Source organism: Dendropsophus ebraccatus, chromosome 13, assembly GCF_027789765.1.
Source record: "Dendropsophus ebraccatus isolate aDenEbr1 chromosome 13, aDenEbr1.pat, whole genome shotgun sequence".
Taxonomy (NCBI): domain Eukaryota; kingdom Metazoa; phylum Chordata; class Amphibia; order Anura; family Hylidae; genus Dendropsophus; species Dendropsophus ebraccatus.
In genome coordinates this window covers 78835834-78850996 of record NC_091466.1, presented here as the reverse complement: position 1 = coordinate 78850996, position 15163 = coordinate 78835834, and the positions used below count along the sequence as shown (strand labels likewise).

The 15163-nt window shown below is 45.0% G+C and overlaps 1 protein-coding gene and 1 long non-coding RNA gene across 2 annotated transcripts in view; one reads left to right on the top strand and one right to left on the bottom strand.

Annotated features, from left to right (window-relative positions):
* TC2N (tandem C2 domains, nuclear) overlaps nt 1-12006 on the top strand; it is a 36073-nt gene extending 24067 nt beyond the window's left edge. Inside the window, exons 9-13 of the mRNA XM_069950419.1 lie at nt 1660-1776; nt 2894-3085; nt 4953-5067; nt 6314-6513; nt 11471-12006. Coding sequence (XP_069806520.1) covers nt 1660-1776; nt 2894-3085; nt 4953-5067; nt 6314-6513; nt 11471-11584 — 738 coding nt within the window. The 3' untranslated portion in view covers nt 11585-12006. The remainder of the gene's footprint in view (nt 1-1659; nt 1777-2893; nt 3086-4952; nt 5068-6313; nt 6514-11470) is intronic.
* Nucleotides 1-15163, bottom strand: part of LOC138770775 (uncharacterized) — a 170833-nt gene that overhangs the window by 140482 nt on the left and 15188 nt on the right. The gene's annotated exons all lie outside the window — the stretch shown is intronic.

Below are 15163 nucleotides of genomic sequence, written 5' to 3'. Positions count from 1 at the left end.
TATATGGACGGCCCCACACCCTATAGAGCTGTATATATGGACGGCCCTGCACCCTATAGAGCTGTATATATGGACGGCCCTGCACCCTATAGAGCTGTATATATGGACGGCCCTGCACCCTATAGAGCTGTATATATGGACGGCCCTGCACCCTATAGAGCTGTACATGGGGGCAATCACTCACCCATCGCTGGAGGTTATTAGGACGTTCACTGATCACACTGGGATTTTTTGGCTACTGTAGGAACATTCTGCCTTGGGAAAGTCTTTTCTATCGTAACATTGAGGAAATTTTGCACATTGCTCAACACAGGAAATTCCCCGACAATTATTACGGACTGATCCTGACTTGTGTCAATGAAGCTAAAACATAATCTTTATTTTAAATGATTAAAAATCGCTTGGGATCAGTGAAGTGTATTCTTTCCAGTGTTCAAGTACTTATCAGCTGCTGTATGTTCTGCAGGAAGTGGTGTATTCTTTCCAGTCTGACATAGTGCTCTCTGTTGCCACCTCTGTCTGTGTCAGGAACTGTCCAGAGCAGGAGAGGTTTTCTATGGGGATTTGGACAGTTCCTGACATAGACAGAGGTGGCAGCAGAGAGCACTGTGTTACACTGGAGAGAATACACCACTTCCTGCAGGACATACAGCAGCTGATAAGTTGACTTAAAAAGAAAAATACTGCAGAATGAACTTCCAGAGCAGGAGAGGTTTTCTATGGGGATTTGTTGCTGCTCTGGACAGTTCCTGACATGGACAGAGGTGGCAACAGAGTGCATTGTGTCAGACTGGAAAGAATACACGATTTCCTGCAGGACATACAGCAGCTGATAAGTACTGAAAGATATTTATATAAAAGCAAATTACAAATCTATAGAACTTTCAACACCAATTGATTTGAAAGAGAAAAAAAATCACCGGAGTTCCCCTTTAATTAAAGGAGTTATCCAGGATAAAAAAAATAAGCAAAGCAAAAACAGCGCAGGCAAAAACAGGCCTCAGGTTGTGTGTTATTACAATTCAGCTCTGTTCACTTGAATACAACAGATCTGTAGAACCAAGACCCAACCTGAGGACAAGAGTGGTGCTACTTGTGGAAGAAAACGGCCATGTTTTTCTAGGCCTGGACAACCCCTTTAAGATGGGACACAATTAGTCACTTCAACATTTCAATATAAACTTCTCTTTTTTTTAGGTCTTTATTCTGGTTGCTGCCGTAGCTATGTCCGGGCTCCTGTAAATGCAATTTTACAACTTAAAAATTATGTTTATAAAAATCCCTCTAGATACCCAAACCAGGTGCTTCGGCTGTAGAGAACCACACTTCCTATTGATGCCTGACAGCTGCTGACTGTCTGGGCATGCTGGGAATTGTAGTTAACAACAGTTGGAGACCCCTGGTTTAGTCTGTGAGCCTACCCAAGATGTATGACCACGCAGGACCCCACGTGATAGCAGCTCCCCCTCTGACTACAGTAGGTGAGATACTGGTCTTCACCTCCTTATACACTGGTGTAAAGTCATGACAAAAACACGACCACAATGACTTCCACGTGGTCACCTGACTGAACCACTTATAGCTGCTGATCCAGAAATAGGCTGCGGACAATTACTTTAAGTCAATAATTGTCCTCAGTAATGCTGTGTTTGTCCTCAGCTGAAGGATCTGTACTGGCCAGCGAGCTGCGGCGATTCCCCCAGCGTCTATATTAAAGGAATTATTACCCTCCCCAAACCCATCCAGTTCAAGTCCTCTTCTAAGGAGGCGGCTCTGGTAAGTGAAGGCCTCATGGCCTCATTGTATTTTATGCTAGCTGTCAGGGCATGACGGGAGTTGTAGTTTTGCATCAGCAGATTGAGGGATAGGATACACCAGTGGAATGTAGCAAAGATTATCAGGGCATGCTGGGAGTTGTAGTGCTTCATCAGTTACAGATTGCTCTGCAGCATGTATATCAGGGATGGGGAACCTTTGATCCTCCAGCCGTTGGCTGTCCAGACACGATGGGTGATGTAGTTTGACAATAACTTATGGGTTGAAGGTTCCCCATACCTGCCCTATATCACGCCTTAAGAGAAACAGATCACTTTTCTCAAGGAGACCAGCCAAACGATAACACTGCCGGCTGCTAGTGAAAGCGCTCAATGCGGTGAAATCCTAGGTTCATTGCTCCCTGGAAACATGAATATGCAAAAGAGGAGCCCGTGGAGCCTCATTTAAGAGTCTCGAAACACAGGACTAGCCAGATATCCCTCCGGAAAGGACCCGGCCAAGTTTCGAGAGTCTTAAAGGGGTAGTGCGGCGTTTTACTTTTATTCACTAAATAACACACATTACAAAGTTATACAACTTTGTAATGTGTGTTATTTAAGTGAATGGCCCCCTTCCCCATGTTCCCCTCACCCTGGAAGTGTTGGTGCATTATACTTATGTGTTGGCTGTCGACCCCGGCCGCCATCTTATGCCAACGACGTCGGCCGGGGTCGACAGCGAATACATAAGTATAATGCACCAACACTTCCAGTGTGGGGGGAACATGGGAAAGGGGGCCATTCACTTAAATAACACACATTACAAAGTTGTATAACTTTGTAATGTGTGTTATTTAGTGAATAAAAGTAAAACGCCACACTAACCTGGCCGGGTCCTTTCCGGAGGGATATCTAGCTAGTCCTGTGTTTCGAGACTCTTAAATGAGGCTCCACAGGCTCTTCTTTTGCCAATATAACACCTTGTTATTGAAACAAGAAGCTTTGTTAGAAAAGCATGAAAGAACAGGGTACAGCTTGGCTGCGTTGGGGTAGACAGGGTGGGCAGGGTGGTAGGATCCCGTATATGTTGCTGTTTTGTCTCCATCTGAACCGTACTCATTTCCATTCTTCCTCTGCAGGATATAGAATTCATGGAAACCTTTGTATTTGCCATCAAGTTACAAAGTTTACAGAACGTGCGTCTGGTGTTTAAGGTGCTGAGCCTGACGCCTCGTAAGAGAACCATCAGCAAGTGCTCCATCGCCCTGCGGGACCTGAGCGAGTACGAGAGCGAGCACTGCCTGGACGTGGTGCCCTCCTCCAAAGCATCGGTGAGGGATTACACCACCTATAGCTGATATGTGACACAAGAAGGTTCCATACATGATGGGATTACAGCACCTAAACCTGATACATGTACATAGCTGTATGCATCTAACACAAGAGGGTTCCATACATGATGGGATTACAGCACCTATACCTGATACATGTACATAGCTATATGCATCTAACCCAAGAGGGTTCCATACATGATGGGATTACAGCACCTATACCTGATACATGTACATAGCTATATGCATCTAACCCAAGAGGGTTCCATACATGATGGGATTACAGCACCTATACCTGATACGTGTACATAGCTGTATGCATCTAACACAAGAGGGTTCCATATATGATGGGATTACAGCACCTATACCTGATACATGTACATAGCTGTATGCATCTAACACAAGAGGGTTCCATACATGATGGGATTACACCACCTATACCTGATACGTGTACATAGCTATATGCATCTAACACAAGAGGGTTCCATACATGATCCGTCACAAATTACATGGAGTGACGGCACCCAGGGGTGAAAGGCTATGGGCTATGGATTATACTCCATCCTGGTAATGCAGTAGTGTTACATCTGGTCTAGCAGAGGTGGAGGGCGAGCACCAGACATGATGCCCGCCTTACATATCAGCAATATATCATTCTCTTTTATATGACCCCCACACATCTTCCTCCATCCCGACCCACAACAAGGAGACTCACAATAAGATGGAACTTAGATACAGAGGAGTTTACAAGGAGCTGTTACGAGGATCCCCGCACGCAGCCTTTCACTATACTGTTGATTTTCCATTAAACTTTTCGATAAATGTCCCACAAGCTAAACAAGCCCCGGCCCGGCCATTGTGATGGGATCCGGCTCCACTATTTGCCTGTTCAGGTGTAAAATTCTCCTGGGTGACGTCAGTACAGGACACACAATATTACGGCAGCGGCGGTGCTAGGTGCGGGAGTAAACACTGTTATTCCCAGGGAGGATACAGGAGGAGGTGACGGGGCAGACGCTGCATGTATACAGTCATTCATGTTATATATATATATGTGCTGGAATGTTATAGTCACCACTATTGGATATATAATTGTTTGCTCTCGTCCTGTATAATGTGTGTCTGACCTTTACCAGATACACAACCTCCTTATCTATGGTAAACTTCAATGTGGAGCTTAACTCCTCCAGTGCCGACTCCAAGCTTTCTCATAGGGTGGACATACCACATGGGCAACAGGGAAATGCTTTTTTTCTTCTAAATCACCTGGTGTCAGAAAGTAATATAGATTTGTAATTTACTTCTATTTAAAAATCTCCAGTCTTCCAGTACTTATCAGCTGCTGTATGTCCTGCAGGAAGTGGTGTATTCTCTCCAGTCTGACACAGTGCTCTCTGCTGCCACCTCTGTCCATGTCAGGAACTGTCCAGAGCAGGAGAGGTTTTCTATGGGGATTTGCTGCTGCTCTGGACAGTTCCTGACATGGACAGAGGTGGCAGCAGAGAGCACTGTGTCAGACTGGAGAGAATACACCACTTCTTGCAGGACATGCAAATGCTATATCTTATATATAGGTTATGATTGTGGGACTACAGTAGACGCCTTAGTGACACAGCGGTAAGGGGTTTGTTATAGAGCCGCTGGATTATATTGCGGAGAGATCATTATGTACAGATGGCTCAGCGTGTAATGCAATCTTAGCCCTGGTTGGCGGTACTACATCTTACAGAGTAATGTCATTTTAATATTGTGATCCCCGGAGCAGCACGCTGCCAGACAGTATAAAGTACAGCATGTTATTTGTGGTACAAGGGTCTATTGTTCGCCAGCCTGACATCTATCCTCTTCTGTTTGCCCGTTTATCCAGGCCTGTCAAGCGGAGCTCCTGATCGGGACGTGTTTCCAGGCAATAAATAGCAGGATTCAGTTACAAATCCTCAAGGCTCAGAACCTGCCAAGCTCCTCCACACCGCTCTCCATAAGTACGTCCCAGCCTGAGCCGCCACAATGATGGGTGATGGGGCAGTGTACCCGCACACTGGTATAACACTATGATGGGTGATGGGGCAGTGTACCCGCACACTGGTATAACACTATGATGGGTGATGGGGCAGTGTACCCGCACACTGGTATAACACTATGATGGGTGATGGGGCAGTGTACCCGCACACTGGTGTAACACTATGATGGGTGATGGGGCAGTGTACCCGCACACTGATATAACACTATGATGGGTGATGGGGCAGTTTACCCACACACTGGTATAACACTATGATGGGTGATGGGGCAGTGTACCCGCACACTGATATAACACTATGATGGGTGATGGGGCAGTTTACCCACACACTGGTATAACACTATGATGGGTGATGGGGCAGTTTACCCGCACACTGGTATAACACTATGATGGGTGATGGGGCAGTGTACCCGCACACTGGTATAACACTATGATGGGTGATGGGGCAGTGTACCCGCACACTGATATAACACTATGATGGGTGATGGGGCAGTTTACCCACACACTGGTATAACACTATGATGGGTGATGGGGCAGTTTACCCGCACACTGGTATAACACTATGATGGGTGATGGGGCAGTGTACCCGCACACTGGTATAACACTATGATGGGTGATGGGGCAGTGTACCCACACACTGGTATAACACTATGATGGGTGATGGGGCAGTTTACCCGCACACTGGTATAACACTATGATGGGTGATGGGGCAGTGTACCCGCACACTGGTATAACACTATGATGGGTGATGGGGCAGTTTACCCGCACACTGGTATAACACTATGATGGGTGATGGGGCAGTGTACCCGCACACTGGTATAACACTATGATGGGTGATGGGGCAGTGTACCCGCACACTGGTATAACACTATGATGGGTGATGGGGCAGTGTACCCGCACACTGATATAACACTATGATGGGTGATGGGGCAGTGTACCCGCACACTGATATAACACTATGATGGGTGATGGGGCAGTGTACCCACACACTGGTATAACACTATGATGGGTGATGGGGCAGTGTGGGTAGAGGGATCTATTGAGGATGATGGGTGTAAAAAATGACATTGCACACTAAGTGGTAAACCAAGGGGTAAACAGACCTGGAGAAGGACGGGGGGAATAGGTGGAAGGCGATATAGTAACCAGTGCCAGGCTGCTCCTCCCATGGTGACCGCAGACTCTCACACACATTTTTACCATCTCTGCAGATTTCTACGTCAAAGCCGAGATGTTCAGCACGGAGGGATTGCTCTACAAGAAGAAGACGCGACCGCTAAAGTTATCAAATTCCCAAGTGAACTGGGGGGAGACCATGATCTTCCCGGTGACGCAGAAAGAGGAGGGAATCAACTTCCTGATCAAGTTATATAGCCGCAGCTCGGTGCGGAGGAAACACTTCATCGGACAGGTGAGGGCGGCCATGTTACCTTGTCATGTTATCTCTATTCTCTATAAAGAGCTCTGGGGACACTGATCTATGTGCGCTCTATAAGGGTATGGACATATCAATTCTTGGGGCGGACTGCGGATTGAGCTTCAGTCTATGGGACAGGCAGAACGTCAAGCGTAGTCCATTGCACGGCCTCCGCTTGAAATTTTGGCGCATGTTCCACAGTGGAAACATGCCCTAAAGCTGATCACTGATCTCAATGAACAAGGGTGAAAACCAGGTCATAGGAAGGAAAACCTTTGACCTTCCAGCTGTTGCAAAATTACAATTCCCATCATTCCTGGACAGCCTTTGGCATGATGGGAATAGTAGTTCTGTAACAGCTGGAGGGACAAAGGTTTTCCATCCCTGTCATAGATAAAGAGTCTTCTTGTCAGGTCAAAGAGATTATTTCCATTCCAGAGAGCAAGCACATATGCTTAAAGGCCCAGTCTATATATATATCTATTTATCACATTATCACCTCGACAGTCATGTGACATTGCAATCTTCCTGGCGCTGGTGTAGCCCTAGAATTCCCTACACGAGCCCTTTCACCTCTCTCCTTGTAACTTCCCCCCGGCCCCATATAATAAGGCTGCGGAGAGCTCTGTACATGGGTATTTAAGCCCCGTGCGATAGAGATGACATTTGTAAGACGCGGCTTGGCTGAGGTGTCCCCCTGCCTCCTGGTATATGGCACAAACGTCCCTTTCATGAGCACAAGGACACAGGGACAGGGCCGGGAATATCGCCTTACGCTCCTCTAAAAAGATTTCTTTTGGAGAAGAAGTAAATGGCAGCTGTATAAGTTACGTCGGGGAGCGGCCTTGTCCTCCTGTATACAGGCCATTCATCCATTGTGCCTCTCTATAAAGGATGTTCACTATAAGATTCCCTTACACGGTGACAATGGAGGAGAACATGATCCGTCCCAATGGAGAACACCAGCAGTAAGGGAGGCTTGTCTCCGCTAAGGAAGAGTTTACAGGGAAGTTGTAATAATAAAAGGGATTTTCCCACAAAGTACATGTATCATCTGTCGACTGCCGCGCCATGATAAAAGGGACACACAACCAGTACGAGGAAAGTGGGGGGTGACCTGGATTTCTGGGTGCGCCTCTTCACAACTCCCCCAAAACCATAGCTGTATCAGTACAGTAGTGCGAAGATTTAAAGGTGTAATCTTGCAAATTTTAGTTTTTTTCAAATCAATTGGGATTAGAAAGTTTTAAAAATCTCCACTCTTCCAGTGCTTATCAGCTGCTGTCTGTCCTGCAGGAAGTGGTGTATTCTGTCCAGTCTGACACAGTTCTGGACAGTTCCTGCTCTGGACAGTTCCTGACATGGACAGAGGTGGCGGCAAAGACCATTTTGTCAGACTCGAGAGAATACACCACTTCCTGCAGGACATACAGCAGCTGGAGATTTTTAAATATAAGTAAATTACAAATCTGTATAACTTTCTGACACCAGCTGATTTGAAAGGAAAACATTTTTACCGGAGTACTCCTTAAAGTTCCCCTGCAGCGCCACTATAGGAGAAGTTACACAGTCTCCACCCACGTCAATAAGTTGTCTGTGTAATGCGGACGGGATTGGTCCTCCAAAACAAGAGCTCTCCTGAACAGAGGACCCCCCCCTCTATAAACTTAGAATTCCTAAATATACAGTACTAAAGTGGACCTTCCCTTTAATTCTGTTCCACAGTTTAGATGGAGTGCAGACCCTGAATATAGTGAATATGGTGTGGGTATAATGTAGATGATGAGCCTCTGACTGTACCGCTGATATCCATCTATCCCGGGCCGCACCCGTACGCTGCAATTACATTCTGTAACCAAACGCTTGTGAGGACAGTCTGTAATTTGGATTATAGAGAAGCAGAGAGCGCACAATAAGGGGGAATTAAGGAGGGTAACAGTGCGGCTTTTCATCAGACACACAGAGTCCTCTGTTATAAATCCCACAGACAGAACAGCTCTGCTCTCCTGCTTATTGAGAAGCCGCCAGATTCCCACTACATCAACACAGGAGCATAGCCTGATCCCCGAGGGGAACCTCTGTCCTACACCACATACAGACATCACACATTCCGCTATCACTCATAACACATCATCCAAGTACCAGACCTAAACCAATATAACAGACATCACACATCCCCACATCACTCATATAACATCATCCAAGTACCAGACCTACAGGAATATACAAGCATCACACATCCTGGTATCACTCATATAACCCATCATCCAAGTACCAGACCTAAACCAATATACAGACATCACACATCCCGGTATCACTCATATAACACATCATCCAAGTACCAGACCTAAACCAATATAACAGACATCACACATCCCCACATCACTCATATAACACATCATCCAAGTACCAGGCCTACAGAAATATGCAGACATCACACATCCCTGAGCGGAGCCGGCTGCAGGTGTGCCTGGGAACCTCTGTCCTACACCACATACAGACATCACACATCCTGGTATCACTCATATAACATCATCCAAGTACCAGACCTAAACCAATATACAGACATCACACATCCCGGTATCACTCATATAACATCATCCAAGTACCAGACTGCCTAGATCTCCATACCAAACGTGTCAGATTGCGCCATATTCCCCAAGCCGCCAGGAAATAAAGACACAACGCTCAACTTGTTTTGCTGGGTGAGGGCCAACCACAGCTTTTATTAACCGTACTAACCGTAACCAACGGGCACTACATGCCAACTCACCAGAAGGGAAGCCACAATGTGCCACCGGCGGACTCCCGGCGCGCACAAACGCCCGCTTAACCCTTTAACCTGCCGGGCAGGTGTACTCAGCCAGCTGTGACTTGTAAACCCACACACAAATATCTAACATCTTCCAAGTCTTCACCTTATATAGAATTTCCATATATATATTTTTTATTTATTTATAATTTATATATATATATATATATATATATATATATATATTTATATATATATATATATATTTTTTTATTTTTTTTTTAATGCATCACTGTAACAACACATAAACACGCAGAATTTGCACTGCTTGTAAGCAGTGAACTGAAAGCGTGGGCTGCGCTAACCCCTATAAATGAGGCCTGATGCCTCTTCCCACTGTTCCCTGATAGGCTCTCCAGCCCGGGAATTCTCCTAGTTGGCCACTGACACATGTAGGAGGGAAAAAGGGGGGTGGGGGGGTGGGGACAACACTAAGGGTACTATTACACGGAATGATATTGGCCGAATCTTCCCGATTGGGCTGATTATCGCTCCGTGTAATAAATACAACGATCAGCCGATGACAACGATCATCGGCCGATTGTTGAAATAGGTTAGAACCTATATTTGTCGGGCGCCGACCGCGTAATGGCGGTGCGTGGCTAGCGACTGATGATATACATTACCTATCCACGCTCCAGGGATGCTCCTGCGGTCAGTCCCGGCCTGTGATTGGTTGAGCGGCCTGTCAGCTGACAGGCCGCTCTGAAGCTAGAATGCGCGGGACCCCAGGGAGAAGCAGACCGCCGGAGCAGCCCTGGAGCGTGGATAGGTAAAGTAAGGAAGGGCTGCAAGGACATCGGTAATGATGTCCTTGCAGCCCTTGTTAATCGCTTATCGGGCCGTCTAATAGGCCCAGCTCGTTTACAGGTATTATCGGGCCCCCATCGGTCCGTGTATACCACCCTAAGAAAAAGGAGGAAGGGAAGGGAACAGTTCCTATTAACCCTTTCCTGGCGGCCATAAGGAAAAAAGAGCTAAGGGCTTATTATGGAGGATGACACAGGCAGTCTCTGAGCACCCTCAATAATCAGTCAGGTGCTTGCTAGACCTACAAGAATATACAGACATCACACATCCCGGCATCACTCATATAACACATCATCCAAGTACAAGGTCTACAGGCATATACAGACATCACACATCCCTGTATCACATGTATAACACATCATCCAAGTACCAGGCCTACAGGAATATACAGACATCACACATCCCGGCATCACTCATATAACACATCATCCAAGTACCAGGCCTACAGGAATATACAGACATCACACATCCCTGTATCACATGTATAACACATCATCCAAGTACCAGGCCTACAGGAATATACAGACATCACACATCCCTGTATCACATGTATAACACATCATCCAAGTACAAGGTCTACAGGCATATACAGACATCACACATCCCTGTATCACATGTATAACACATCATCCAAGTACCAGGCCTACAGGAATATACAGACATCACACATCCCTGTATCACATGTATAACACATCATCCAAGTACCAGGCCTACAGGAATATACAGACATCACACATCCCGGTATCACTCATATAACACATCATCCTAATACCAGGCCTACAGGAATATACAGACATCACACATCCCTGTATCACATGTATAACACATCATCCAAGTACCAGACCTACAAGAATATACAGACATCACACATCCCGGCATCACTCATATAACACATCATCCAAGTACAAGGTCTACAGGCATATACAGACATCACACATCCCGGTATCACTCATATAACACATCATCCAAGTACAAGGTATACAGGCATATACAGACATCACACATCCCGGTATCACTCATATAACACATCATCCAAGTACCAGGCCTACAGGAATATACAGACATCACACATCCCGGTATCACTCATATACGAGTTGTTTTCTGTAACAGCCAGGGCACACTGCATAACACCACAGTGACATCTGTCAGGGCATGCTGGGAATTGTAGTTTGCTGGGGATCCATGGGTTGTAGAACATAGGAAGGATCGGTCTATCAGGGTATGATGAGGTTGTGGAACATCCCGTGTCTTTGTGAGCTGCAGGATCGCGTTCTCATATATGTTATACCTCAGGGGCCGCGTTTGCATTAACCCTTTCCTTGTTCTCAGGTCTGGATCAGCAGCGACAGTAACAGCAGCGAGGCCGCAGATCAATGGACAGACACCATAAGCCACCCAGAGAAAGTGGTGACAAAGTGGCATAAACTCAACAACCAGACTTAGTGACACCCCTGCCCACTGGGCGATGCCAAGGACTATCTGTATATATAGACTGTACATTGGATTGTGCCCACCTGCATATAGGAAAACAAGGGACGGACGGGCTGCCATGGTGAGGCACACAGCCCAGCGGCGGATACCTCATCTGAACACATGATAGCTAATAACACAGTTATTATAATGGCAGAAGATCAGTCATCATATAGGATCTATAATGTGATGTCAGGAAGGATACAGCTGTACATGTGTCAGAACTGGATAGAAAGCAAATTCTTTATGTAAATGTATTATATATTTAGTGACATCCTGTATTTATAAGCATACCTTCCAGACCACCCGTCCCCATCCATCTGCCAGTGCCCATGTATCTCCTGTGTCTGTATAGATGCTGCACAGTACAACTTCTACTGGTTTATACTTCACAAGGAATTTCTTAAATGTGATTCTATGTCATTAGACTGCACAGAACACTAAATATGGACAGTACCACTTCTCCTGTCCTGTATATATAGAGAGTGCACAGTACCACTTCTCCTGTCCTGTATATATAGAGAGTGCACAGTACCACTTCTCCTGTCCTGTATATATAGAGTGCACAGTACCACTTCTCCTGTCCTGTATATATAGACAGTGCACAGTACCACTTCTCCTGTCCTGTATATATAGACAGTGCACAGTACCACTTCTCCTGTCCTGTATGCTGGGTGTAATCCTCAGTATATATATATATACAGTGCACAGTACCACTTCTCCTGTCCTGTATGCTGGGTGTAATCCTCAGTATATATATATATATATATATACAGTGTACAGTACCACTTCTCCTGTCCTGTATGCTGGGTGTAATCCTCAGTATATATATACAGTGCACAGTACCACTTCTCCTGTCCTGTATGCTGGGTGTAATCCTCAGTATATATATACAATGCACAGTACCACTTCTCCTGTCCTGTATGCCGGGTGTAATCCTCAGTATATATAACAGTGCACAGTACCACTTCTCCTTTCCTGTATATATAGACAGTGCACAGTACCACTTCTCCTGTCCTGTATATATAGACAGTGCACAGTACCACTTCTCCTGTCCTGTATGCTGGGTGTAATCCTCAGTATATATATATATATACAGTGCACAGTACCACTTCTCCTGTCCTGTATGCTGGGTGTAATCCTCAGTATATATATATACAGTGCACAGTACCACTTCTCCTGTCCTGTATATATAGACAGTGCACAGTACCACTTCTCCTGTCCTGTATGCTGGGTGTAATCCTCAGTATATATATACAGTGCACAGTACCACTTCTCCTGTCCTGTATGCTGGGTGTAATCCTCAGTATATATAACAGTGCACAGTACCACTTCTCCTGTCCTGTATACTGGGTGTAATCCTCAGTATATATATACGGTGCACAGTACCACTTCTCCTGTCCTGTATGCTGGGTGTAATCCTCAGTATATATATACAGTGCACAGTACCACTTCTCCTGTCCTGTATGCTGGGTGTAATCCTCAGTATATATATATATATATATATATATATATATATACAGTGCACAGTACCACTTCTCCTGTCCTGTATGCTGGGTGTAATCCTCAGTATATATACACAGTGCACAGTACCACTTCTCCTGTCCTGTATGCTGTAAGTGGTACTGTGCACTGTGTGTATATATATATATATATATATATATATATATATATATATATACACACACTGAGGATTACACCCAGCATACAGGACAGGAGAAGTGGTACTGTGCACTGTATATATATACTGAGGATTACACCCAGCATACAGGACAGGAGAAGTGGTACTGTGCACTGTATATATATATACTGAGGATATCACCCAGCATACAGGACAGGAGAAGTGGTACTGTGCACTGTATATATATATACTGAGGATTACACCCAGTATACAGGACAGGAGAAGTGGTACTGTGCATTGTATATATATATATATATATATACTGAGGATTACACCCAGCATACAGGACAGGAGAAGTGGTACTGTGCACTGTATATATACTGAGGATTACACCCTATACACAGGACAGGAGAAGCGGCACTGTGCACTGTATGCATTACCCCCCCACAGTCCTGTCCCCTGATGCAAGCCCCAGCCTGAAGTGGATCTGCTATGATTTGGAAGGTGAGAGACTTCCTGGGTCAGAGTACAGGGCTGTAGACCCCGCTATGCAGGCCATGCCTCCACTCGTGCTCCCACTCAGTACAGGGAGCTCTTAAACCAAAGCGATGCTCCTAAACCAAGTCACAATTTAAAAAAAAATGTGAGCTCTTAAACCAAAACGCTCTTAGGGTACAAACCCACTTGACGTATTTGCTGCGTGAATCAGTCTTAAAAATAAGCAGGCAAAACGCAGGTTGGCTTTATACGATTGTTCTGCATTAAAATACGCAATTGCGTATTTTTGAAGCGTGAAGCTTGTTGTTAGCAAAGCATCAGTTGTTAAAATACGCAATTGCGGATTTTTGAAGCGTGAAGCTACATGCGTTTTTAGCACAGGTTGTTAACAACTGATGCTTTGCTAACAACAAGCTTCACGCTTCAAAAATACACAATTGCGTATTTTAATGCAGAACAATCGTATAAAGCCAACCTGCGTTTTGCCTGCTTATTTTTAAGACTGATTCACGCAGCAAATACGTCAAGTGGGTTTGTACCCTTAAACCAAGTTACTCTTAAACCAAGGTACCACTGTATATACATATACTGAGGATTACACTCAGTATATAGGACAGGAGAAGTGGTACTGTGCACTGTATATATACACTGAGGATTACACCCAGCATACAGGACAGGAGAAGTGGTACTGTGCACTGTATATATATATATATATATATATATATATATATATATATAGATAGATGTCTGTATAGTGTGTATAGGGTGTAATCCTGTGTATAGGGTGTAATCCTCAGTATATATATACAGTGCACAGTACCACTTCTCCTGTCCTGTATGCTGGGTGTAATCCTCAGTATATATGGAGAGTGCATAGTACCACTTCTCCTGTAATGTATGCTGGGTGTAAGTATCTGCACAGTACCACCTCTGTTCTAAGTACAAGTTCTGCTCAGGGTGGCTGTAGTCCTCACTTTCTCTCTCTATACAGACATGGATGGAGGTGTGATGGTTGTCACTCTCTCTCTATACAGACAGGTGCACAGTGTCACTTTCCCATTCTTAGTTTGTCTCTTATTTCGAGGGTTTGGACAGAAACAATTCAAAGATTTTCCCCCAACTTATGGCTGGGTTCACACTATGTATATTTCAGTCAGTATTGTGGTCCTCATATTGCAACCAAAACCAGGAGTGGATTGCAAACACAGAAAGGATCTGTTCACACAATGGTGTAATTGAGTGGATGGCCGCCATTTAATGGCAAATATTTGCTTTTATTTTAAAACACAGCTGTTATATTGAAATAATGGCCGTTATTTACCATTATGGCGGCCATCCACTCAATTTCACCATTGTGTGGACAGATCCTTTCTGTGTTTTTAATCCACTCCTGGTTTTGGTTGCAATATGAGGACCACAATACTGACTGAAAT